This window comes from Cricetulus griseus (genome assembly GCF_003668045.3).
Source record: "Cricetulus griseus strain 17A/GY chromosome 1 unlocalized genomic scaffold, alternate assembly CriGri-PICRH-1.0 chr1_0, whole genome shotgun sequence".
Lineage (NCBI taxonomy): Eukaryota > Metazoa > Chordata > Mammalia > Rodentia > Cricetidae > Cricetulus > Cricetulus griseus.
In genome coordinates this window covers 48,665,002-48,692,752 of record NW_023276806.1, presented here as the reverse complement: position 1 = coordinate 48,692,752, position 27,751 = coordinate 48,665,002, and the positions used below count along the sequence as shown (strand labels likewise).

The 27,751-nt window shown below is 47.0% G+C and overlaps 1 protein-coding gene and 1 pseudogene across 1 annotated transcript; one reads left to right on the top strand and one right to left on the bottom strand.

The window, feature by feature from the left end:
* Positions 1-7,009: 7,009 nt before the first annotated feature.
* Sars1 (seryl-tRNA synthetase 1) lies at positions 7,010-25,398 on the bottom strand. The gene is made up of 11 exons (XM_027395502.1): positions 25,263-25,398; positions 17,582-17,652; positions 16,357-16,437; positions 14,874-15,032; positions 13,831-13,974; positions 12,211-12,366; positions 9,675-9,896; positions 9,062-9,191; positions 8,629-8,786; positions 7,682-7,811; positions 7,010-7,407 (listed from the first exon to the last, which is right to left on the bottom strand). The coding sequence occupies exons 1-11, from the start codon at positions 25,396-25,398 to the stop codon at positions 7,256-7,258; spliced, it is 1,539 nt and encodes a 512-aa protein (XP_027251303.1). The 3' UTR covers positions 7,010-7,255.
* Positions 21,309-21,431, top strand: LOC113831757 (annotated as a pseudogene).
* Positions 25,399-27,751: the final 2,353 nt, after the last annotated feature.

Genomic DNA, 27,751 nt, shown 5'->3' with positions numbered 1-27,751 from the left:
TGGGTAAAAACATGTACTGGAAGACATGTTATTAAATGAACATTTCAGTGCCAGGTGTGGTATACCTCTCTCTTTAGGTTAGTGGTCAGGAAGGCCACAGTTTCCCCCAAACAACCCAGATTACTGCCATTGCTCTTGGTTGCCCACCAGAAGTAGATGATAAGACCCTATTGTTGCTGGTGCAGGCCTTTAATCCCAGCACTAGGGAGGCAGAGACAGATCTCTATGAGGCCAACTGGGTCTACATAGTGAGCCAGCCTAGGCTATATAGTGAGATCTGTCCCCAAATAAAAAAGGCCCTGCTGCTGAAGACACAACACACTTTGGTTACAGGACACAGGGGATTCTGGCTGGAACTTACCTGAAAACTTCTTTCCTGCCTACAGGTCACTGGGGGAGAAAGACCATCAGCAGTCTTACTCAGCAACAAACCCTGAATGCTACAATGCTGACCTGCCAGGCAAGATGTACCCACTGGTACAATAGTGGCATGAAAGGTATGGGGGAAAGCAACTAATTTCTCATTGAGGATGACTTGGGATCTGAAAGTGGTGGGGGTGAGCCCCCCTTCCACACTAGCAAATTCATACCAGGTACTGGAAACCTGGCCAAAAGCCCATGGCTACCAGGACCTTTGACATCCGGGAGTCTGAGGGGAACCTTTGACATCTGGGGGTCTGAGGGGTTTCTGTTGAAGAAAAAAAAAAAGCCCATGGCTGTGAAGGACATAGGTTTTAGGGGTAACCTACTACTTCTTTTGCTAAATGGTCCTATTGTCAAGCTGCCTTCTAAACGTTTATGTTTACCCCCATAGGTTAGTGTTGCTCTCAACTTTGGCTGGTGAAGTTTCTCCAGAGTTAATGAATCCAGAGGCTTATAACTGGCCAAACTGCTAAGAATAAATCATTGTTGTAGTGCTCAGCCTTAAATGGGATGTCTATATCACCCCACCCCCACCCAAGGCTCAGGGAACATTGCAGAAGAGAGGATGGAAAGAATGTAAGAACCAGAGGATGGGGACAAGCGTGTGGTGGCACAAACCTGTGATCCCAGTACTCTGTGTTCAAGGTCAACATTGTGGGCATAGGAAGTTCCAGGATAGCCAGAGCTACACAACGAAACCCTGTCTCAAAAACAAACAAACAAAACAAAACACACATCAAAAAGGCTGGGAATGTAGCTCAGTTGGTAGAATGCCTGTCTAGCCTACAAGAAGCCCTGGTTCAGTCCACAGCACTGAATAAACTGGGCTCGGTGATGCAAGTCGAAGGTCCCAGCGCTTATCAGGTGGAGGCAGGAGGATCAGAAGGTTCAAAGTCATCCTTGAAAGATCAGAAACCCAAGATCATCTTTGGGAGTTTAAGGCTAGCCTGGGATACATAAGACATAAGACAGTGTTTCAAAAAAAAAAAGAAAGAAAAGCAAAAGTTAAAAAGGATGCTATAATAAACACTCCCCCCCCCCCAGGTACAGTAACTGTTGACACGGCTTTATTTCTCACAACTTTTGGAGTACCTTTACTCTAGGCCCCTCAGCATGCTGTACCAGAGATGCAGGGCCCTCTCCCTTCCCTGCTCATCTACAGGGGTTCTGCCATGGCCACAACCAGGATCATGAATGAGAATTCCTAGAATGACCTCACACCCAGTCCAAGCCAAACTCTTATCTTTTGAAGTTTCTGCTTTCAAACCAGATTTTGTGCATACCATCTAGGTATATGCTGCTTTTTAACTTATTATTACCGGTATGTTTTGTGTGTATAATGTAGAATGTGAGTGTGGGTGTAAACTTGCTATATGATGTGCCTGTGGAGGCCAAAGGTCAACTTTCAGGAATCAGTTCTCTCCACTTACCATGGGATCTGAAGCTCTCTCTCTCTCTCTCTCTCTCCCCTGTCTCTCTCTCTCACAAGCACACACACACACACACACACACACACACACACACACACACACACACACACACGGCTTTCCCTTTCTTCAGACAGTAACAATGCACACAGAAGTCTGAGTATGTTGCTTTCTTTCTGAGAACCCTGCCTTGCTGCACACTGGATAAAACCCCAAATCTTTAACCCATAAAGCTCCACGTGAAGCTCTAGCCTACAAGAAGCCCTGGTTCAGTCCACAGCACTGAATAAACTGGGCTCGGTGATGCAAGTCGAAAGTCCCAGCGCTTATCAGGTGGAGGCAGGAGGATCAGAAGGTTCAAAGTCATCCTTGAAAGATCTACCCTCTCCCTACTCCTCACTCTGTTCTGGATACCTGGGTCTCCTCCCAGTTGCTGAACAGAGAAATTTTAAATGCCTCCTTCTTCGTGTATGGCAATTTGCAATTACATAGGGTATGCACCTGCCAATTGACTTGGTTCATAGCTGTTAAGCAGAGGACTTGTTGGTTCATAGCTGTTATCCACAGGGGTAATGTGTCCCAAATACCTAGCATCTAGCATGTGACCTGACACACAGTAGTAGACATTCAGTAAATATTAATCAAATGAATTGATAGGTGTATAGCACAGATGTCTGCCGGCTGTCTCTTCATGCTTGGAACTTCTATCTGTGAGGCAGTTGGGTGTCACTTTAGTCTCAAAACTGCATTCTCATTGCCAGCTGTACCTAGACATAGTAGGCCTGATGCCCCAACTGCTAGACTTTCAATGGAACTCAATTAAAGCTAGCACTCTGGGACTGGAGAGATGGCTCAGTGGTTAAGAGTCCTCTTCCAGAGGATCCAGGTTCAATTCCCAGCACCCACATGGCAGTTTACCAGTCTGTTAACCCCAACCCCAGGAGTTCTGACACCTTCACACAGACACATGTGTTGGCAAAACACCAATGCATATAAAATAAAAGTAAATTTTAAAAAGCTAGCATTCTATAATGAGGCAAGGCCCATCCAAATGCAGCTGAAGTTGTATGTGGTCCCTGAGCACAGTGGGGATAAGATGGAGCCTGGGGCGGAGGCTTACACAGAAAACCACAAAGCTGTTAATAACTTAGTTGTTAAGGTTGTCAAAGGAGATGGAAGAGGCAGTGCACAGGCAGACACCAAGATGAATGAAGCTCCGTCGAGACTCTGGTTCTGACCAACCCGTCTGCTTTGGACTGAGACAGCTGCTGTTGCCAGGCCCATGTTCACTAATATTTTTTGTATTTGAATGGAAAAGGAACCCTACACACACACACACACACTTATTTACTGTATACCCATGTGTGTTTTCATGGTCAGATGATAACCTGCAGGAGTTGGTCCTCTCCCTCCACATGTGAGTCCTCTGTTTAACAGATCCAACTGTTTATCAGGCTTGGTGTAAGTACCTTCACCAGCTGATCCATGTCACCAGCCCTTACTAAGCGTGGATCTTGGATGACCCATCTCAAGCTACTCTGGTACCAGAAGGAGGCTGTGCCTGTGGTCTGTGGACCGGCAGATGAGCAGCTCTCATGATGAAGACTCAGTGCAGATTGGCCTGAGATGCAGAGCAGGAAACTGCCCCGCCCAGTAACTCCAGGGTGTTGGGGGAAGGGATACATGTGAATATATTGTGGGGACAAGCAATCAGTCTGGTAAAACTCGATTGGGATTCCCAAGTCTTCCTGAAGACCAGGCATATGGAAACACAGGGGCCCAGATACCTATGGAGTCAGGAGCCATGTTCTTTCCCAAGCCATTCCCTCAGCCCCAACTCAGACCTTCCCTTTGCAGTTCAAGCTTTCTTCTATATGGGACATCCACGTTTCCTCGATGTGGGTAGACACCAGAGGGCTAGGGGTACCAATGAGGCAGTAGAATTACAAGAGCCCCTTGATGGTGAATCTTTGAGGCAAAAAGAGGAGGGGAGCAGTGTAACCAGGTGTGTGTGTGGGGGGGACTTTGCAGGGGAGAGAATGAGAAGGAAAGCTAGCTTAAGAATAAGACCCAGGAGACAGAGCATGAAACCCTGGGCACAAGCAGCTAGGGGATGTTTGAAAGAATAAAAAGAAATTGTTTTCTCTGACACAAGATGGAAGCGGTGGATGCTGTTTTCAATTAGGAGCTTAATTCTTCAGTTTCAGGATTTAAAATCCAATTGTCCCTTAAGGGTCATACCTTCTTATCAGCAATTTACACCTCAGCAAATGTAATTTCCCAGACTATTTCTGACAGCAGGCTTCTAAAGGGAGAGGGTTGGGCCAATGAGACTCCAAACTGTAGGGTCTTCAAACCAGCTAGTTAGAGCAGACGGAGAGGCTCCGTCCCTCCGGAACAAGGGGTCTCCTCAGAGACCACAGGAACCTCTGCCTCAGCCCAGAGCCTGGAGAAACCGGGATGTAGGTCTTTCCAGGCACCTTGGTGGGGGAGCTGCACCGCACTGGGTTTCTGCAAGACTCTGCCTGCAGTACCCCGCCCCCATTGGGAGGGCTCTTAAAAGGGCAACGTCAGAGGCGGAGCCTTAAGCTCAGTCGGGCCCTGGTGTAGGTGGGTGCCTGTCTGGGAGGGGCTGTTGAGGAACCCCAGGCTGGGAGATGACTGGGAGAGTGGTGAGGCCCCTCATCCTGGCACAGGCTCTGACATGTAACACATTTCTTTGGGGCCTATCCAGGCTCTGCCTGTCAAACTTACCCTGGGAGCTCAGCCAGGACCGCCCTAGGCCCCCCGCTAGGAGTATGGGAGTTGCGGGGAGGTTTCTGTGGACCCAGCATAAACCGGAAAAGCTTCAGAAAGGTAAAGTAGGGCAGACTGCAGGAGTCTACTCCCAGGAGTGGGGTGTCAGCCTAGGAGAGTGTATGCATGACTGGGGGTGCCCCACTCAGCAGGCCCAGCTCAAGATGGTCCCTAGAAACACTTGCCTGACCTTTGAGTCCAGAAGCCTGACTTCTAGTTGGCTCTCTGGTAGTTAGGACAAACATCAGGTCCCAACAACTTACTTGATGCACCTAGACCTGCATTTTGGGACCTGAATTCCTGGGTGTGGGAACCAAAAGTTACTAAGGGACCCAGGGCTCTGACTCACTCCACAGGGCCTCTGGGGGTTGTTCGCTGAGGTAACCTGGATAGCTGAGGTTGGAGATAGGGCAGACAAGGTGCCAGGGATGAGGGCATCCGCTGTGGGCTGCGGAGGCAACTGTCAGGGTGGAGTTATCTGGGCTCATTCCCAAGTGCTCAGCTTCCAGGTGGGTCAGCCCATTCTAAACAAGGCTTGCATCAGTCAGAGCCACTGTTCCAAGGAAAGGAGTCTGGTTCACTCTGGAGGACAGTAAGCCACACCTTCCTAGTAGAGTGAGTTCTGAGTGCAGGGACTATGTCCTCTATGTAAACTCTGCTCTCAGGGAGCTTAGCAACAGTGTGGGAGGGCATGCCCACATGCCAACATGTTCTTGTGTATGACCTGTGAAGAAGACTTCTGCCAGCTATCTTTCTTTTTCAGGAAGGAGGAACACATTTGTTAACAGGCCACCTGGCTGGCAGCTGGGCATGGTGGTGCACACCTTTAACCCCAACACTCAGGAGGCAGTGGCAGGCAGATGTGAGTAAATTCAAGGCCAGCCTGGTCTACAGAGTGAGTTCCAGGACAGCCAAGGCTACATAGTAAGACCTGTCTGCAAGAAAAAAAAAACAAAAAAACAAAAACAAGAAACAGACCACCTGGTTCACACAGAGGAAGACTGTTGTGGGGAGAATAACTATTCAGCTTGTCTGGAGTCCAAATACAGCCAGATCCAGAAACCTAGCAAGGTAGAGAGTAAGCCAGTTAGTGCAGGGGAGCAAGAGCTGATCCAGCAAGACCAGAAAGCAGCCTGTGCCAGAAGGCTACAGGCATTAGGAGTCAGGGTATAGGAGCAGGGAAAGCAGCTGTGGAGACCTAGGCCAGGCCCAGGACAAACCCGGGCCACCTAGACATCCCTAATAGACTTCTAAGTGGGGCAGCCTAGCCTCCCAATCACGGTTCAAGCTGCTTTTCTTCAAACTGAATGTTAAGGTTATGGGAATGTGAATTTCTGGTCCTGAATTACAAATGGGAGCAGCCTGCTCTTTTGTCCTCTTGCCCGGCCTTTGTTTTCCCAGGGCTGAGGCCAATGGGCCATGGGACCTGCCTGGGGGGCCCCTGAGCTGGCACAGCAGGCAAAAGAGCCATGGTGGTCGCCCTTGAAGCACTCAGTTTTGATAGGCATGCCAAGAGCAAGGTTAATAGCTCCCTAGCAGAAGCTGAGCACATGGCCTCTTTGCCTCCTTGGCACTAGGCTAACGCAGCAGAGGTGAGCTAAGCAAAAGGCTGTCACAAACCAGGTCACACACACTCCAGCTCCCAACTTCCCTAAGAAACAAACTTAGTCACTCTGAGCCAGGCTACCACCTAGCCACACAAACTCATTCTCCCACTCTGGGGCAGGTATAATCACGTCCCCACCCTACCTTCTGGGACCATACAAAGATAAAAGGGAGTATCTAGAGGAGGCACTTTAACCTGCTAGGAGACAAGCACTAGACTGACCTAGGGTGTCATTAGAGTCGAGGATACAGATCACAGATGAAAGGGAGCTGGGCAAAGAAAGCCTGAACACTACCTTCCCCAGGGTGCAGGTGCCCAGCTATTAGGACAGTGGGAGTTCCTGAGGACAGAGAGCCTTCCTGCACCCCTCTACCCTGCTTCTGACACACTAAGTTACTGCTATGCAGCGAGTCTCCCCAATGTGGGTAGCTATAAAGAAATACAAAGCTGCTGTTCATAACCATAGCTGCTGCTTTAAACCTAGGGGCTCTTTTGGATGGAGTGTCAGCTACCATGACCAGCCTTTCTCCCTTTCCACAGGGAACAGAAGTGCTAGCATCCCTTCCTTCCCAGGGAACATAAGTGCTAGCAGGCATACTGGTCTCTAAGCTTCATGGCCTTTAGACAGGAGTGAATTTACCGAGAGTCATGATCCTTGCCCTGAAAACTTGTGTTATGATTGCAGGTTTTCTAAAAAGCCTTCACTAGCTGGCTGAAGGGCTCAGAGCCTTATTTGGGAGACCCAGCAGAGACAGGGTTCAAGCCTGGGGAGCAGACTGCCCTCCCCAGAAACACTTTATTGCATGGCTCAGCAGTCATCAGTGAGGAGACCCTTGGCCCATGCGAGGAGATGGGAACACCTGCTTGGTACACCGCAGATGGTTCCCCGTCGGCTGTGCAGTCAGATGGGACAGGGTGAGTGGTACTCGGCCTCCCTGCTCTAAGAAAGCCAGAGATCCCAGCAGGCAGAAAGTAAGTCTGGCAGACTGGGAGGAGGCAGTGTTCAGGCCTCAGTGACCTCCATGTTCTGCAGCTGGCTCTCCAGGGTGACCTCTTTTGCTTTCTTTTTGCTGCCCTCATGTTGCTTCTTCTGCTTTTTAGATGGCTCCTGGTCAATGGGTGCAGGCTTCACAAATGGGATCAGTTCTTGGAGTCCTGTGAGGGAAGAACCCACTAAGTGACTCGCCATTTCTGTCAAAGCCCATGGACCTCAGTGAAGACTGGAGATAATAATCCTTCCAATGAAGGGGTACCCCTAAGATGGACGGACTTCTCTACCCCTTTCTTCCCCAGTCTGAAATTAGAATCTGCGTATGATACCCGCACTGTTCCCAGCACCTTAGGAAGTATGGGACTGTGTCTCATATGAAAATGGGGTAGAGCTGGCAAAGGGCCTATTTAGAAAGATGTAAAGATGAAGGACCTGTACCTGGAGGCATGAACTCCCTCAACTTCTCCGGCACAATGATGCCTTTCTCTGTCTGGTAGTTCTCCAGGATGGCGCAGATGGTCCGGGTGGTAGCACACATTGTGGCATTAAGCATATGGACAAACTCCACCTGGGAAGAGCAGGTTCATGGGAATGTTAAAACTCAGCCCTCAGGGGATCTGCCTGATGATCAGGGACTATCTAGGCACTCAGCCACAACTTCCCCAATCCAAAGGATGGCTTTAACCCATTTCCAACTTTGTAAAACTTAAATTTTTTGTATTTACCACCTGTAAGGTAACCCTAGGAAGATTCCTCATGTTTGCATGCGTGACAAGTAGAAGATTTGGTGGGAAGAAAGAAACCACCAGTGTGGTCCTCCTTTTGACCCATCCCAAACCCTACTCAGATAGATCAGGGCCTGAAAAGTGAGTTTGCTTATTTATTTATTTATTGAGACAGGGTTTCTCTGAGTAGCCTTGGCTGTCCTGGAACACACTCTGTAGACCAGACTGGCCTCAAACTCACAGAAATCCGCCTGTCTCTGCCTCCCGAGTGCTGGGATTAAAGGCGTGCGCCACCACGCCCAGCTCTGAAGACTATTTAAGAGATGAGCTTACAACCTGACCTTCTTGGGCGAAAAGAGGGAAGACATTGCCTCCAACTTGTTCTGTGTAGAGAAACGGAGATTATTCTTTCTCTGGAGTTAAGGAAAACAAAGCCAAAGAGAGAAAAGCTTGAATTACCTTGTAGAATAGGGCTAGGCTCAGGTTTCTGTTCAAACTACCCAGCCCTGACTCAGTAGAAAGTCATTTTTAGTTTCTTTTAGGTCTAGACTGAGCTGATTTTCTCACATTGCTGGAAACTAATAACTCTTAGGAAAGAGAAATAGGAAAAATGGGCCTGTGCAGAAGGCCCCGCTGCACACTTCCCTGGGGGCTAACTACCTTGTCCATCATCTTCTTGGTCTGCCCATATCGGATTCGGAGCCGGCGAGCCTGGTAATCCGTGCAATTAGAACAGGAGACCAACTCACGGAAGGCACCTGAGCCTGGGAACCAGGCCTCCAGGTCGAGCTTCTTACTGGCAGCATGATTCAAAGAGCCTGTAAAGAAACCCCTAGATTTAGGATGAACGGATGGACGGACGGACAGGTGGGGATGCCTCTACAGGGAGCCTGAAGAATTCTTCACTTCACAGCATATCCCCAGAAGGGAAGTCATACAAGGATCTCATCACCAAACACTCCCAGGGGCGAAGGCTGTGATGTTTTAATGAATGTAGGTAATGAACTGAGCTATCTCTTTGTGTGATGACTCAGTTGGTGAAAGTGATCTGAGATGTAGAAAAGGCAGCGTGAAGAGATGAGGGGTTCCTCACCTGAGACAATATTCACGATATGGTAAGGGATCCCCAAAGACTGGTAGAATTCTTCTGCGGTGCCGATCATCTCTTCAAACATCTCCCATGACTTATTGTCATGAGGTGATGAGTACACGAACTGTTCAATCTACAGAGAGGGAGCCAAGGAGACAGGACAGCAGTGAGGGGGGAATAAACTAAAGGACTGAAGTAGAGACAGTCTAGCTGTGAGCTAGTAGTCCCACACCACTGGGAGACAGGGCAGGCTGGGTCCCAAAGGAGATCAGTGCTCCAACAGACTGGACTGTGACAACCAGGACAATGGATTCTCCAGAGTCACCATCTTCTACTAGCTATTGTTCTAAGTGCCTAACACACACTAGTTTGGTGTCCAGTCAGTCTAGGGAGGTGGATGACACCATCATTTCCTCTTCTTACAGAGGCCACGCAGCTAGTAAGTGGTGGGATTGGCACAGGAGACTTAGGGAGCTTTGTTCTAGTCTATGCACAAAGCCACTTTATACATTCTCTAGGCTCTTCCCCACAAAGACGTCAGCAACGAGTAGAAAAGCTACAGCCAGTGGGGCTTTGGGAACACAGATCATGCCCCTCCTGCCTCTCATCTACGAACCTTCTCAAACTGATGGACTCGGAAGATACCACGTGTATCACGGCCATGTGAGCCCACTTCCTGACGAAAGCAGGTGGAGAGGCCAGCATACTTGATGGGCAGGTCTTCTGGCCGCAGCCACTCGTCACGGTGCAGAGCTGCAATGGGCTGCTCTGAGGTGGCAATCAGGTATTTTTCATCGTAAGAACTGTCATCAGACTTTTCACTGCCTTTGCCAATTACCTGTAGGAAGAACACATGTTAGTGAAGACTAGGTAAGATGCTACATGAATGGTACCATGATGGGCATGGGGGATTTTCCTGCATGGAATGAATGAATGCTAAAACAGGGAGGCAAAGGGGCTGTCTAAAAAGGAGTGCCTGCTAGAGATCAAAGAAAGGATGGTGCATGCCTACAATCCTAGCACTCAGGAAGCTGAAGCATAAGGACCTTGAGTTTGAGGCTAGCCATGGCTATATAGAGAATTGCCCACCCCCACCCTCCAAACATACAACAGAAAAAAATCCAACACTTAAAAGAACAAAGAAATGCAGCTGGGCATTGATGGCACATGTATTTAATCCCAGCACTCGGGAGGCAGAGGCAGGCGGATCTCTGTGATTTTGAGGCCAGCCTGGTCTACAGAGTGAGTTCCAGGATAACCTCCAAAGCAATACAGAGAAACCCTGTCTGGGGGAAAAAAAAACCCAAAAAACAACAACAACAACAAAAAAAAAAAAAAAAAACAAAGAAACTCAAATTAGGGAGCCTAAAAAACTTATTTAACAACTGCAAAATATATGATATTAAATGGTGAATGCTGGCAGACGTGCAACATCTACTTATGCACTCAATGAATGCTTAAGTCCTTCTGCCAATGAACAAAACCCAATTCTGAGTGCTAGGCAGAATGAAGCTGTAGTTAATGTCAGAGCCAGCTGCAGCTGATCAGAAAGACATTCTGAAATTCAACTGGAATCCCTCGGTTGTCCCAGGTTCAAGGATTCATAATCTTGCACCGTGAATGTTTCTAACTGGGGTAAGGAGTGGAAGGGCATGGGAAGAGAGAGGACTGGGAATCAGCCCACGTTTCTAATTTCCTTTTGTCTAAGTAGTCAGTAAAAGGGCTTCTCTTCTAAGCTCTTAGTGATAAAGTGCACTCAATTTAAAGACGTTACCCAGGCTTCTAGGGGCAAGATGAGAGGGGTCTGTTCTACACTGACTAAGATGGTAGGTGCCAACCACATGCGGCTTTTAACACTGAAATTAACTGACATTAAAAACCTGCTGGGCTGGTGAGATGGCTCAGCGGGGAAAGGCACCTGCCATCATGCCTGATAACCTACGTCCAATCCTCAGGGTCCACATGGTCCTCTGTCCTCCATGCCATGGAACTGCACAAGCCTCCCCAAGCCCAAATAAATGTAAAAGTTGTAACAACAAAAACCACCAAAACATAAAAGAAACCCCAACAACTCTGCAAACAGCTAGGTGTGGTGCCTCACATTCTAATCCCAGTACCCTGAAGGCAGAGGAAGGTAAGTCACAAATGTGTGAGGCCAGCCAGGACTATATAGTTAAGACTGTCACAAACAAACAAGCAAACTTGCAAGCTGGACTCAATGGCACATGCTTGTAACTCCAGTACACACACACACACACACACACATACATACATTCATTCCGCCCCCCCCCCAATCCCCGACAGGTTTTCTCCATGTAACAGTCCTGGCTGTCCTGGAACTTGCTTTGTAGACCAGTCTAGCCTTAAACTCTCAGAGATCAACATGCCTCTGTCTCCCAAGTACTGGGATTAAAGGCATGTACCCACTACCACTGCCCAGCTCAGTACTCTCTTAAAAAAAAAAAGAAAAAAGAAAAAGCTACACCTCTTGGTGCAAACATGTAAAAAATCTTGCCACTCAGGAGGCTTAGGCAGGACAATTTAAAATTCAAGGCATGCCTGGGTTACAGAGTGAATTCAAAGGTACCCTGGGCAACTTACTGAGACTGTTTCAAAAAAATAGGACTGTAACTCAGTAATAGTCACTTGACTAGCCTTCGTGAAGCCCCTGCCTAACAGTACCACATAACAGACAGATAGACAGACAGACAGACAGACAGACAGACAGACAGACAGACAGACAGACAAAACCCCAAACCAAACATTTGTGATCAGCAATACACAGAAGACCATTTGAGAACACAGTGATCAGGTGGCTGGCCATCTGCAAGCCAAGGACATAAGCATTAGAAGAAATTCACACCTTCACTTCAGACACTGGCCTCCAGAACTAAAAGAAAATACATAGCTGTTGTGCCAGGCATGGCAGCACAAAGCTGAAATTCTAGTACTCAGTAGACTAAGGTAAGAGGTCCAGGAATTCAGGGCCAGTCTGGGCTACACACAGTTCATGGTCAGCCTATGTACTCAGAGAGGCCTTGCCAAACGGATGGATGGATGCTTCCTTGGTTGTACTGGCACACTGAAAGTGCTCTACCATGGCAGAAAGCTGTTGAGCCTCACTTAAAAAGTCAGTCTACACAGTTACTTACCTTATAAAGTTCTTCATCAAACTGGCTGAGCTGTGCCACCTCCTGCATGACCTCTTTCCTCATGAAGAAGGGGGTATAGATGGGAGTGTAGCCTCGACTTCCCAAGGTACGGAGTGCATACTGGATGAGCGCCTGCTCCAGGAACACCAAGACCCCCTACGGAACAGACACAGCACCAGCCCACTCAGTTGACATTCTACTACCAGAGCCAACACTCAGGCACAAATGGGCAACCAGAACTACCCAGTGGCACAGGCAGGGAAATTAAGACGATAGATTACAACAACAGTCAGGAGATACTTGTTTTAATGTGGTATTTTATTTAGCTGGTCCATTAGAACTCATGTTTGGAAAAATTTATAATACCGATTGAACTCAACCTAAGAGGCCAACTCTTCACAGTTTTTTATAACTCAATACCAGGTATTAAGAGGATAATCAATGTCATTATGTTCAAAATCATTCAGACCTAAACTGTAAATGCCTGGTTTTAGGATGTTTACACACAACTCAGTTTTGGGTGTTGAGTCCTTGGCTCCAGTCAAGAACATTTATTTCACTCACTTCACTAATAGGACTTTCTCTCACTGACGGGACAGCATCTTGGTAAGATGAAGATGGTGGAAACTGACTGCTGCTATTGCCCAGAGAGCAGCTTAATGGGCTTTGTTCTTTCTGTAAGCTCCATGCATTACCTGTTTTGCCTCCTTATTGCTAGGGTAATTGTTATGTACTGTTATTTGGAATTAGCATGATGAACACCTCTCCAGCTCAATTCCACTCATGCAATCACAGATAACCAAGCAAGAAGTCAGAACAGAAGTATACAGGAGAGTCTTGGCAGCAAAAGCCAACAGCACGTTACCCTGTCTAGAGACTTCTCGAAGAGATTCAAGTAGTGGTCCACACTAGTAATCTTAGTACCTGGCAGGATGAGGGAGAACTACTGGAGCCAGCCTGGGTTATTTAGTGAGACCCCCGTCTCCAAGTCCTCCCACCTCTATCCCTATCCCCATGAAAACAGACCAAAGCAAAAGAATTACGCAGGCAGGATGCATGGATGGGTGTTTCTGGGTATTAATTCTTAAAGCATCACACTCATCTGTACATGCAGAAGGCTTAAGTGCACAACAGTTACACAATTATTTTACCATTTCCTACAGAAGGGTTCTCTGAATTCATATGCCCTCTGCCCCGGTTAATCTGTGCCAGCTGCCTCCACCTACCAGCTCTCAGAGCACGCTGGGTCTACTCAGACCGCAGGCTTATCACACTGGGTTTCAGTCTTTGTTACTTGTCTGACTGTCCAATTACACTGAGCTCCTCAAAGGCAGAGACTGTTCTGATTCAGTCAGCAAAACATATTCATTATGAAGGATCACTGAGTGGCTTTTGTTCTTTGGAATCTGGGTAAGCACTCTCTTGCCTCAGAAAGAGAATTGCATCTAATTGCTACACGTTCACAGGCAGGCATCGAGTACAAGTGGAGGATTTGTGAGCCTCTTTCATTTAAGTATGATTTTCAGTGTGTGTGTGTGTGTGTGTGTGTGTGTGTGTGTGTGTGTGTGTGTGTGTGTGTGTGTGTGCCTTCTTTATTCCCTACTGGTTCTCAATTCTTACCTTCAGGAAGTACCCTCGACTACCAGCCACCACGGCTCCCTTTTCGCCTTCAAAGCCGTCTACCATCACCACCAGATCCACATGGGAATACTTCTTCCTGACTGTACAATCACCCCAGATGCGCTCTACTTTGTTGTCTGCATCCTGAGGAAATAAACCGAGAAGAGACACATAGCAAAGAGAAGTACAGCCTTTGAGTGAGTCGCTTACACCATGGGTTAGCTTCTGCTCTCTTATACAACCAATGAGGAAGGGAATTTGCTACACAAAAGACAAATGATTTACAAAGTCACGAAAGCATTCTTAGTTAGCAAACTGGGAATCTTGATTTGCTCTGCAACCTAAAGTATATTCATTCTCTCTTTACCCTTTTAAATGACTCCTCAGAAATCCGGCCCAAGAACCCGCCTCTGACAATTGGCATCACCTGGGGTACAGAGGAGAATGCAGGACTTTTTTTCTTTGTAGGCTCTCTCTGGTCTCTGAACCACATGAGGGTGGGCTCCGGGGCCTGACCTCGGTCTGCTCAGGCTCCAAGGCCTGCACATACCCCAGCCGGCAGTGAGTTTAGTGTTCACAAGGGAATGAATGAGAGAGGCACAGATGGGCCCTGCCACTGCTAGGGTGTCTGGGAACAAAGCCTGACTCAGAGCAGCTTTGTGTTGGGGAAGCTCCCGCTCGGCAGGAAACTTTTATCATGCAGATTTCCCTTCAACCTGCAGCTTCCCAGCGGGGTGTGGGTGAGGGGGTTAGGTTGATTTAGCAGGTCCCTCCCACAGGACTTACTGCTACCAGGGGCAACACGCAGTGGAGGACAGCAGCCCCATTTAGAAGGGATTTCTGTGCCAGGAGTCTCCTCCTACCTGCTGTCTCTGCCACTTCCCAATCAGGCAGGGATCTGACTCCGGCAATGCTCAATTGGTGGGCAGAGGGAACACACAAAAGCAGGCTTTTCTGACAGAGCGCCAGTGTTGGGCGGCTCTCCTTCCAAGGCGCCTGGCAGTGAGGGAGGGGAGCCCCCTGAATGGCCCAGCCCCACCTACCTCATCGTTACTGATGGGCACAGAGGGGTGCAGAAGGTTCCCGATCTCTCGGAGGTTCTCAAACCGCTCTGCCTCCAGCTTTAACCGCTCCCCATCACACTTCTGGATGGCTTCATCGATGAGGAGTCGGACTTTTTTAATTTGTGAGACTTTCAGGGCCTGCAGAAGAACAAGCCAGACTCATGTATGGAGTACACGAAGCAGAGGCAGCAATATCCTAACTGCTGTCCTCTAGTGACAACTCTTGTAGTAGCAATTTCTATTTTTTATTGGAGGGGCAGTACATGAGGAATCATAGTTGGGGCCTAAAAATGCTAGGCAAGCACTATATCCACTGAAGCATTTTTTGTTTGTCTTTTTGAGACAAGGTTTGTGTAACACTGGTTGTCCTGGAACTTGCCCCATAGACCAGGTTGGCCTTGAACTCAGATATCTGCCTGTCTCTGCCTCCCAAGTGCTGGGATTAAAGGCATGTACCATCCTCCCCTCCCTGCAAGAAAGCATTTTAAAATTGGACAAGGAAGCTGGGCCAGTTTGGTCTACAGTTCCAGGCCAGCAAGGGCTACACAGAGAAACCCCATCTCACAAAAACAAAAACAAGGATAAGAAATGGTACCCTGCACCTGGTAGTCCTAGCAACTAGGATTACAAAAGCCAGGCCAACCTGTATCCCAGCATTTAGTGGGTGGAGGAATCACATTAACCCTAAACTACATTAATTTGAAGCCAGACTTGGCTCTGAGACCCTGTCCCAAAATAACAATAAAAAAGTACTGAAAATGAATGCATTTAAAAACACAGGCTGACTCCACAGGCGGACAGTCTTGACTTAAAATGTTTAACATCTTCCTTTTCTTTGATGGTGGAGGTGGGGGCAGAGATATGCAGACTGACGTCCCAGGAGTTCAATCCAGCGGCTCTAAGAGAATTTCTCCTTAATTTGCACTTCTAATTTTCCAGACTGAACCAGTTTAGCACTCTATTATGCATTCCCATCCAAATTTCTCCAGGAAGATAATAGCTTTATCAGGAGCAAGAGATTGTCTTGAGTTTGTTGCATTGCCCTTATTGCAGCTGTTTCAGACTGTGCTCTGATGTCTCAGGGGACCCCTTACCAGACCAAGAAGGGCAGAAGCGAGCCCCGCCCAGCCCTCCAGGCACAGCAACTTTGCTTCTCTGGTTTACACTCTTACTGTGTTAAGGGTTTCAAAGAACAGTTTGGCTACAAACACAGAAAATTGCCATCCTGAACCCACTGCTTAAATTGAGGAATTTCTTTCATTGTGAAAGAAAGCAGAAAACATAGTTAACACCAACCAACTGGTTCAGTGTCTTTCTCATCTTTCCCTTCTCTTTCCCACTCCATCTATATCCTATGACTGATGAGTCTCAGGCACAGAGGATAACAAAAGCAGGTAGGAACACGGACACAGCTCTTCCTGTCCAGGAACAATGCTAAGACAGGAACAGGGCAGAAACCTACAGATAACGTGTCTGCAGTAAGGTCATCGAAATTCAACACGTCCTCTGGGATGAACTCGTCATCTCCCACTGGCTCTTTTTTCTGCAGGGAAAAAGAAAAGGTGATTTAATTAAAATAAAAATTCTGACATTGTTTTATGAAGTGCACACCAAATCATCATGTCACGTAAACAAATCAGACTGCTTTACATTAAGTGAGCTGAAACACGCAGGGAAATTAGTTAACTGAAAGAAAGTCAGAAGTCAGCTTCAAGTGCTTTTCTTACAGTTTTGGTTGTGAGCCTAGCCTTTAAGAGCTGAGCCATCTCTCCAGCCCTCAAGTCCTTTACTGTCTCTGCCTCCTTTCTGATCCTGGACAGGTCAATACACCTGGCAGGTGAGAGAGTTAACATCAGAGAAGTGAGATAGCTTTCCCCACATACTGAACAGTCAAGAAACAAAGAACATGTTTGAAATGCTCGTGAACTACAAGACACCAGGGAGACAGAGGCAGGAGGATTGCTGTGAGATCAAGACTAGCCTGGGCTGTATAGCAGTTCCAGGCCTACCAGGGCTAAATAGCAAGACCATGCCTCAAAAGAAAAAACAAAACAAAACAAAACAAAACAAAAACCAACATGGTAGTCAAAGGCAGGCCCTGAGGAGAGATCTTGTTAATACTCTAATAACAGCCCCAGCAACAGGCTATGGGTGAAAAATGCATCCAAGGTAAGGAGAGAGGAACAATCAAGGCAATATGACAAAATGCAAGGGGGCTCCCCTAGCTCCAATTTCTGTACTCATTACTTGTCAGTCTGCAGAGCATCATTCCTGGTCCTTACACACAGTCAAACGCTTGGCTGGCACTGTCTATATTGAGGATCTGAAGGACACTTAGATAGGGGACAAATGAATATAAAAGTACTAATGACTATGGGCTCTCTGCCTGTAAATGATTAGTGATCACAAGTACCACAGGAATAAAACTTACTGATACCCATTTTCACAGCTGAATGTGTAACAAAATACTGCCTAAGGAAGCAAGCTATGTGCCAGAATTCCAATACGACTTTGTGCTTCACTCTTCACTGGTTCTGCTTCATGCACATGTGTAAGTATGAATGATAATGACAACCTCCTCTGCTCTCCATGGACACCTACACACATGTGGCATCACTTAAACACATAATAAATAAGAGCAGATCAAGCAGCTCTACTCAAGCCCCCAAGCCTGTTAGTCCTCGTACCTTCATTTTCTCACCAATAGTCTTGCTGCATAAGTTCTTCAGCTTGTTCAAGTTGTCTGCCCGGAACCTGCCTAAGATCCAAGAAATCATGTCAGAGAGGCTCGGCGTAAAGATACTCCCTGACCACAGACCCTAAATTGGTCAAGCCGGGCGGTGGTAGAGCTCGCCTTTAATCCCAGCACTCTCAAGGCAGAGAGGCAGGTGGATCTTTGTGAGTTCGAGCCCAGTCTGGTCTACAGAGCCGAGTTCCAGCATAGGCTCCAAAGCTACAGAGAAACCCTGTCTTGGGCAGGGGTGGGGGGTGCGGTTTGGTCTTCAGTTTAAGAAGTGGAATCTAAAGGGAAGTCACAGACAACATCGTGCACCAAGGGCAGGGACTATACACATCTTGGCTGTCTTTACTTCTCAACTGTCACAAAGTGAGTGACTTTCTTTTTCCAAGACAAGGTCTGGTTACATAGCTCTGGCAAGCCTAGAACTTGACAATCCTCCTGCCTCTGCTTCTTAAGTGCAGCAGGTACCGCTATATTTGACTTCTTCCACCTTTTTTCTTTCTTTGAGACAGGATCTCTCTACATAGTCCTCACTGGTCTGGAACTTACTCACTATGTAGACCAGGCTAGCCTCGAACTTAGAGCTGCCTGCCTCTCCCTCTTGGGTGCTGGGACTAATGGCATACAGCACTTCACGCAGCTCTTCTATCTCTCTTGAGTCATCTCAATTAACAGCAACAAAAAGCTAACTAACCCAATGCTGGTGTCTGCTTTAGACCTCTAAAGTTAGTTGACAAGAGACTGACTACAGGAGGGTATTCCCAGGATTTGGTGACAAGGATAGGCCAGTCTAGGGTTGAAACTGAAGTATCAGAATCTGGGGCTAGAGAGAGGGCTCAGAAATAAAGAGCATGGACAGCTTCCTTAGAAGAACCAAGGTCAGTTCCCAGCCCCTACACCAGAGCTCACAACCGCCTGTAACTCCAGCTCCAGGGGGACCCAACACCTCTGGCCTCCGCAGGCACCTGTGTTCACACTCACACACCATCCACAGACACGTGAGCAGGTGCACACATACACAAAACTAAAAACAATACAAATAGCCAGGCAGTGGTGGCACACACCTCTAATCCCAGTGCTTGGGAGGCAGAGAGAGGCAGGCCATTCTCTGTGAGTTTAGGGCCAGTCTGGTCTACAGAGTGAGTTCCAGGACAGGTAGGACAGAGAGACCCAGTCTCAAAGCCAAAACCCAAAACACAACCCCAAAAATAAGTGGTAAGTGACTGTGCACACACGCACATGAGCACACACAACATACACACATATACACCTTTAATTCCAACACTCTGGAGGCAGAGGCAGGCAGACAGATATCTGTGAGTTTGAAACCATTCTGGCTGAGCACATAGCCTATTCTAGGCCAGTCAGGGCTACTCAGTGAGACCCTGTCTCAAAGAGAGAGGGGTGGGGGAGAGCAAGAGTATAGAGAACACCCAAAAAGGAGGCACTGTTACAGAATGAGATTGGGTGGCAAAGAAGGTAGATAAAATGGAGGCAGCACACAGATCTGGAAAAAGTCACAGAAGCAGAAGGCATGAGTAGTGTGACAGGCAGGGTGGAGGTCATCTGCAGTTGAGGACTTAGTGGTGAAGGGACCAGTTCCCCATTTCAGCAGCCATAACAGCCGAACACGTGCTTGTCTGACCTTGCTTTAGTCACTAGGAGGTCAGATGCCTGCCTCGTGGCAAGGAATCAATCAGAAGTTAGCTGGTGATGCTATGCTTTATGGACAATTGCACAGCAATGACGAGCAGATCATAGCAACCACCCTGGGAGGGCCTATGGGCCATAACAACCAGTTGACCAATCAACAAATCAACATAGGGCAAGCCCTCCAAGCCTGGAGGCACATCAATCCTGAGCCTGTGCGTACCCCTAGACACTCCCCTTACGCTGCCCTATAAGATCTCTATGCAGACGCTTCAAGCTGTCTTTTCTAGCCATCCGCCATGGTGGGTGGATGAAAGACCCGAGCTAACATGGGGTTAGCTCATTAAACAATAATAAAGCCTCATGCAGTTTGTATCAAGCTTTTGACTCTGCCTGGTGATTGGGGTGACTGAGGTCCTGGGCTGAGATCCTGGAGGCCTGAGCTTCTGGGGGGTCTTACATTGGCTTACGCTTTAAGGCTGCAGAGTTCACTGTGTAGTCCCTAACTGTGAGTGACCACTGAGCATCTGAAATGTGGTAGCCCTAAATGAGACTGTATAAAAATACAATTAGATTTGGAAGACTTGTTTAGGAAAAAAAAAAAAGAATGTAAACTATTTCAGTAAATTTGAATATGGATTAATGTGGATTTTAATATGATAAATACACAAAAACACAATTCTCATATTTAATAGGCTTAAAGACCACTTTGAAGAAACCAAGTTGTTCAGAAAAATCTAAGTTTAATTGCTCTGTATACTGGGATATAGGAGGGGTGAAGTGGCCCCTCACACTTTCCATCTTACTTCTGATTATAACCTGGAACCCTGGGTGATGAAAAGTATCTCTTCATTCTTCTTGGGATAGTTGACTGCCTCATAGTGATAAAGAATGACAAGCATGTTGGCAAAGACAGTATGTTTCCGATTGTGCAGACAAACCCCCATACTGCCTGTGCACCAGCCTGAAGCAAGAGACCTAGATGGAACCTCCTTAGCTCCAGTCCCCTTTGTGTTTTGTGGAGTCACTGTTGCATCCATGACTCACATCCAAGCCTTTAGTATCTCTGTGAGGCAAGAGTGCAAGACTTAGGCCTGCAACCCAAGGGTAGATCTGCATGGCAGAAATCTGCCTGGAAGTGAGATGAGAATAAAAAGGAAAGTTGTCTCAAAGCTCTTCTAGTTGTGGGGAAAACAAAGACCAGGGCCAGGGCCTATCTTCATTGATAATAAAAGAAATCTCATTCTTTGATGGGGATGGACAGCACATTCTAAAAGACAGAATTCTTGTGGCTGGCTGCAAATTTCAGATAGACTGAAATTCAGAAGTCTGGGGATGAGCTGAGACAAATGCCCCCAAATGTGGCCTTGTTCCACTACTGTGGATTACGAAGAAATTGCCACTCAATATAAAGAGTTACACTTGTGGTCATTACAGACTGCTGTGTTCTCCATGGCGTCCTATGGGCACCTCAAGACTCTGCAACAACAAATGGGGATTGGTGCTAATACAGAGTTTGTATTGAAGCTCATGACCCTGTCAGGAAGCATAGTCTGTGCTCTTCAATGATAGTGCTTATAAGTTCTGTTGCCAGTGATAGAAGAAACTCCATCCTCTACTCTGAAGTTCAAGATGTGAAAGAGCCTTAGCACGACATTTGCCAGTGCCCAATATGACCAGCCAGGGACTCCTGTGAGCCTGGCTACTTGGGAAGCAGAGACCCTTAGATCACAAGTTTAAGGCCTGCCTGGGCTACAGAGTGAGTTCAAGGCTACTTGGGTTCCTTAGGGAGGCCTTGTTAAAAATATAAAAAGTGTTCACAGGGCTGCAGAGATGGCTCAATGTTTAAGAGTACTCACTGCTCTTACACGACCCAGGTTTGGGTCCCAGCACACATGAGGCAGTCACAACCACCTTTAACTCCAATCTAAGGAGAACTGGCAGCACCCCCCACACAAGTTCTTGCATCATGTGGTATACACAAACATACACATAAGATAGACAAATAAATACTTTTAAAGTATCTGCAGCTAATTAAGCCAACCAGATTTCTTTCACAGGGACCTGTGTGCAATGGCTGCAAACACCAACCTCCTTGGGAGTGTAGGCAGTCTGTTGCTTGTTGGATTGCTCCAAGAGAAACAGAGTTATCTGGTGGATAGGCATATCTCCGATCTCATGATGTCTTCAGTCTAAATTCCAGGTAGATATGCAGAGTACATTGTTAAGCCTTAGGGGACAGTGGCCAGGGCTAACATTGGCCAGGTCACTGTGTACATCTGTACCATCTTGCAGAATAATGCACGCATGATGGGAACCCCACACAGGGCCAAGTTAAAGTTCCCTGGCTGCCAGAAGATCCACATCTCAAAGAAGTAAGGCTTCACAGAGTTTAATGCAGATACATCTGGAGACATGGTAGCTGAGAAGAGCTCATCCCCAGGGGCTGATCCCTTATACAAACCACAGCCTCCTCTGTGCTGTACCCCTCCAGTAATCATGTTTACTAATGACTCTCACATCCAACCAAAAAATACCACTGATATGGGAACACAGTTCAGTGGCACAGTACTGGCCTCGACTGGTTGAAGGCCCTGGATTTAATACTTAGACCAGCATGATAATTTTTAGACATGTTAACAGCCAGACATGGTTGTACAGAGGCAGGAGACTATCAATTTGAGGTCACACTGAGTTATACTATGAGGAAATCTCATCTAAAAAAATAAAACACTGAAACAAAAAATGTAACAACCCTTCATACAGAATGTAAAGTATCATGGGCACAGAAGATCTTCATACAAGTGACAAACCTTTATCTGCAGCCAAGGATGAGGTATAGTGCTGAATACTGGAACACTGTATATTTGCATATGTGTATATATGTATGCATGTTTTTATATTTTTGGTTGTGAGCCTAGACTTTAACGGCTGAGCCATCTCTCCAGCCCATGTATGCATGTTTTTAAAAAAATTACAGGAAGTCACTGTTTCATAGCTCCAACAAACCATACTAAAAATCAAACTAGAAACAGCCCATATTAAAGTTCCATATCACCAAACTGAAATTATTTCCTGTTTCTGTCTTCCCATCTTACAGGGAAGTTAAGTTTGAAATGACTGATCTGCTTTTTGCCTTTTGTTTCCACTTTCTTCAACCAGGCTCTACAAAGCCAACCCGTTCTGCTCAGCTCATTGAAACACTTAATTGCTTTATAGAATGAAGTGCTGCTGGTTCTAGAATTGACAATAGGGTGTGGTACTTTAATCCCAGCACTTGAGACACAGAGGAAGGTGGATCTTGTGAGTTTGAGGTCAGCCAGGCTGGAATTCTGAGACTTGAGACTGTCTTAAATAAAGTTAAAGTGAGTTTCAGGACTGGCTCCACAGCTACTGAGAAACCCTGTCTTGAAAAACCAAAATTAAAAATAAAGATAGAAATAAAAAGGCATGGCTGTGAGGACAGAATAGGCTACATAGCAAGAGCCCAGTTCAAAATAAATAAATATTTTTGAAGGGAGGTTGGGCATAGCTCAGTAGTAGAGCACTTATCTAGCATGTACTAAAACCACAGGTTCAAAACACACTAAGCACAGCTCACACCTTTAAACCTGGCGTGGTGATGCTCACTTATAATCCCAGAATAAGGAGATAAGAAGCAGGATCAGTTTAAGGACAATCTCAACTACAAAAGGGACTACATGAGACCCTGTCTGAAAAAAGTAAAATCTTTTCCCCCTTTATATGCATTTCTTTTTAAAAAATTTTTTTCAGCTTTGTAGACCAGGCTGGGGAAAAATATCAATAAAAATTTTTCTTCAGGGGCTAGAGAGATGGCTCAGCGATTAAGAGCACTGGCTGCTCTTCCAGAGGTCCTGGGCTCAATTCCCAGCAACCACATGGTGGCTCACAACCGTCTGTTATGAGATCTGGTGCCCTCTTCTAGTGTGCAGATATACATGGAAGCAGACTGTTGTACACATAATAAATAAATAAAATCTTAATTTTTTTTTTTTCTTCAGCCATCTACCTCTCTCCAGCTCCCCTCAGCACCCACCAACCTATGTCTTTCCCAACTCCAGGTCCTTTTTAAAAGTTGTCACAGTTCCTAGTCTAATTAGTGCTCACCTCTCTTAAAGCCAGGTGTGGGAGCATGTATCTGTTCTCCCAGCTGAGGCAAGAGGATTGCTTGGGCCCATGAGAGGAGACGGTCCTGGACAAAAGTGCCAGACCTCACCTCACAAACAAATGCTCACTTTAAAGCTGTCCTTTAATATCTGTTTATCCTGTGAATCTCTAAGGAATCTACCAAGTGTCTCTTCAGGTAAAGGTCAAAATTTCCTCGATGTGCATATTAAATACGAGACCACCAAATATGTTTGAAGTTACATCAGCTGCTGCTCAATGCCTAAATGGCTACAGAAATCTTGATAGTCCTTGTTATGATTCATTGGAGGGGCTCAGAACATGTTTGTTTTTAGGAAGGGTATGCTGGCCTGGAAATGCAGATCCTCCGGCCTCAGTGCTAGGATTACAAGTGAATGCCACCAGCTCCAATATTTTCTTTTTCTTCCTTCTTTCCAAAGCAGGATCTCATCATGTAGCCCTGGCTGGCCTGGAACTCACTATGCAGACCAGGCTAGTCTCAAACTCAAGAGGTCCACCTGCTTCTGCCTCCTGAGTACTAGAATTAAAGGCAGGCATCCCCCCCATGGATTACAATATTTTTATTCTAAACAAACAAACAAAAAATAGAAACATTTTCAGCTTGGAACAATTCAAAACTTCAAATTGGAGCACAGAGCTTACAAACTATCCTATTTGAGTACCCGTATGTGAAACATACCGAGTGAGTATATAACTCTAAGCTAAGCAAATACTTTTTGATACCCAAGAACATTTTTTAACAGTAAAATCAATGCCACCAAAAGATAAAACCATAACAACTCAGTCAGGCTTCGTGTGGCACACCTTTGATCCAAGCACTCCTGAGGTAGAGGCAGGAGTATCGAGACCAGCCTGATCTATGGAGCAAATTCCAGGACAGCCAGGGCTACACAGAGAAATCTGTCTCTGACACGAAAAATATAAATAAATAAAACAAAACAAACATGGCATTCTTGGATCGCGACTGCCTTTGCAGTGTTCTGCTATATAAACTAAGCTCTCAGCTGGTTGCAGACCAATTGCATCAGACAAAATGAGTCACATGCCACTGACAACATCCGGTCTGCCAGGTGATCATTCCAGAGGCACACTTGGAGGCAGGGGGTTCCAGGGCTTTATTTAATTCCACGAATGATACAGGGTCACTTCCACACTGCCAACGTCCTTTCCAGAAAGCTACCACAAGTTACAACCATCCTCAGTAATTACAAGCTTTTTCTTGCCTTACAGCACCTCTCCCTCCTACCTGATCTAACACGCAAAAGCCTGAGTCTTAAAGGTATGTATGCTTGGAGGGACGGCCATCCCAAAAACTTCGGGATCACTGCTTTTAGCCAAGAGCAGCCTCCAAAGTCCCCCAATGGTTCGAATGGGGTGGAGTAAACCTAAGGTGCGGCAGATGTCACTCAGTCTAGACAGCAGCCTTTGATACCATCAGAACCGGGATGACCACGGTGGCTTTTCTGAGGACAAGAAAGCACTGAGAACGACCAAAATGTTAGGGAAAAAATTCCCACGCGCCCTCAACTAAAACTCCAGCTCTGGCTTGCTTCTAGCTACCAGGGGCCTGACAGCTCTCCCTGCGCGTGCGCGCTGCTCTTCCAGGGGCACCGGAGGGAGGCAGGCAGCACGGAGCACGCGCGGGAGGGAGCGGAGAGGGAGGGATCGCCGGCCGCCGGGAGAGTGGGATGAGCCGGGGCACCAGCCTGTTGTGTGGACAGGCGGCGCTGGAGCCAGCCAGTCCAGAGAGCATCTGACAAAGGGTGTAAGTTGTAGCCTCGGAGAGATCCCGCGAGCATCCAGGCACTTACATCGTCGCCACTCACTGTCCGCCTTCACCAGCTGGTCCACCAGCCCCGGGTCCTTGAAGCGCTTCTCCTGCGTCTCTCGAATGAGGGCTGGGTCCCCTCCTTTATCCACACGAAACAAATCCAGGTCCAGCACCATCCTTCTGCCTCACGAGTTAACGCTCAATGAAGTGAGGATTGTACCGCAGCAAGCAGCGGGCGAACGACGCACTGCGCCTGCGCGCTGACCTGGGCTCGCCGCGCAGGCGCGGGGCGGCACGCGGACGCGCTGCCTCAGCCGGAAGCCGCAGAGCTAGGCGGAGTCGGAAGGGAGCTGTGTTAAAAAAAGAAAGGGCGTGGCCTTCTGCCTAGTGTTTCTTCTCTGGAACTGAGTCTCTAGAGCTCTCTCGTCGCCCTATGAAATTGTGGATGCCTCAGTTTCCTCCTGTTGAAGGGCGTATCTCGGTGTGGACAGAAGCCTGCCGCCGACCTGGAAGCCTTGCTGATGTCAGTTTCCCTCTATCTTGATACCAGAGGACAGCTGCATATTTTGTTCACCCAGTTATCTAACCTCAAGATTCTTGTGGGGTTTTTTTGTTTTAAGATTTTACTTATTACGTATACAGTCTTCTGCCTGCATGTGTTCTGTAGGCCAGCAGAGGGCAACAGACCTCATTCAAGGTGGTTGTGAGCTACCATGGGGTTGCGGGAATTGAACTCAGGACCTCTGGACAACAGCTAGTGCTTTTAACCACTGAACCATCTCTCCGGCCCAAAGCTCAAGATTCTTGAGCTCTGGGGCATTTTATTTTGATACCAGGTCTCGCCTTAACAGTGTAAACCAGAATAGCCTACTACAGAGTGTTGGGATTAAAGGCCTGTGCCCTTCACTGGTCTCCATTTTTCTTTTAGACTAGCCCCACTCTCTAACAAGCCTTTGCCGAACCCACTGATACATAGGACAAGGCTAGGTAGGGACAGTGATGGACTTGAGGCCATGAAGGAGACAGAGGAGCCAGGGTAATCTTGGTGTGTCCCTTCCTGGTCTCCTGCAGTTTGGGCTACAATTTTAGGTTTAAAACCAAGAGAAGGGCTGTGTGCCTGGATCCAAGTGACAAATATACCTCTCTCAAGTGCCCTCCCATCCAACTGACCTTTGTAAGAAGCTGTGCCATATATTTAGGACTGAAACTAACTGGGTACTATTCTATGTTAATTAATTTGAGCATTGCCAAGCTGTTCTATAAACACATTCATATTACTCTTGTTTTGTTGAGAAGAGATAGACCAGGCTGCAGTCAAACAGAGATCCCCTGCCTCTGGCTGGGGAGTGTTGGGATCACCACCATGCCCAGCCTGCACACTCACTATTACTCTTAAAGTGAGAAGACCTCCTTTGAAACTACCTCCCTCGGTTAGGTGTGGTGGTGCATGTCCATGATTCCATCCTTTGGGAGGTGGAGCAGCAGGATCGTGAGTTCATGACCAACATGTGTCAAAAAATCAAAACCCAGTCAGGCTTGGTAGTATACGCCTTTTATCACATCAGAGACAGAGGCAGGCAGGTCTCTTGACTATAAAGTCAAGGCCACCCTGGTCTACATACTGAGTTCCAGGCCAGCCAGAACTATACAGTAAGAACCTGTCTCAAAAAACAAAACACGGGCATTAACAACGGGCAGTTAATCCCAGCACTTGGGAGACAGGATCTCAGTGAGTTCAAGACCAGTCTGGTCTACAGAATGAGTTCCAGGACATCCAGGGCTACACAGAGAAACCCTGTCTCGAAAACCAACAAAACAAAACAAAAACCTCTAGACACCTTTTTACCATTAGTTTTATTATTAAATTATAGGTACCTCTTTTGGGATGGAGAAATAGCTTAGTGGTTAAGAGTACTGGCTTCTCCGAAGGAGAAAGAGAAAGAGCCCTTTTTTTCCCTTGGCTCCTGCTCCAGTGGCACAATGTGATCCACCAACAAGGAGGGACGCAATAAGGCGTCCGATAAGATAAGTCTTATAAAATATATAGGTTTATGATAGTTAAGACTGAGCTAACAGATGAGAATCCTAGTCATTGACCAAGCACCATTGAACCTAGAGAGAGAGAGAGAGAGAGAGAGAGAGAGAGAGAGAGAGAACTGGCTTCTCTTCCAGAAGTCCCAGGTTCAATCCCAGCACCCACATGGCAGCTCACAACTGTCTGTAACTCCATTTCCAGAGCATCCAATACCCTCACACAGAGATTCATGAAGGCAAAACACCAATGTATATAAAATAAAAATAAGGTAATTTAAAAATAAGGCACCTTAGGTAATTCTAGGTAGTCTTTTAAGAAAGAAAGGAAGGAAGGAAGGAAGGAGGAGGAAGAAAGGAAGGAAGGAAGATCTGTCTTTTAAAATGCCTGTGCTGCAGGGCAAACCCTCCAAGCCTGGAGGCACACCAATCCTGAGCCTGTGTGTACCCCTAGACACTTCCCTTACACTGCCCTATAAGATCTCAATGCCGTGGCTT

Bases quoted from the DNA above. Each gene is read 5' to 3' on its own strand.
- Sars1 (XM_027395502.1), bottom strand. From the start codon at position 25,398: ATGGTGCTGGACCTGGATTTGTTTCGTGTGGATAAAGGAGGGGACCCA. The intron at 17,653-25,262 runs GTAAGTGCCTGG...CTTGGATCTTAG, and splicing joins GGACAGTGAGTGGCGACGAT to GCAGGTTCCGGGCAGACAAC. The intron at 7,408-7,681 runs GTACAGGTCCTT...CTTCCCTCACAG, and splicing joins GAGGGAGTTCATGCCTCCAG to GACTCCAAGAACTGATCCCA.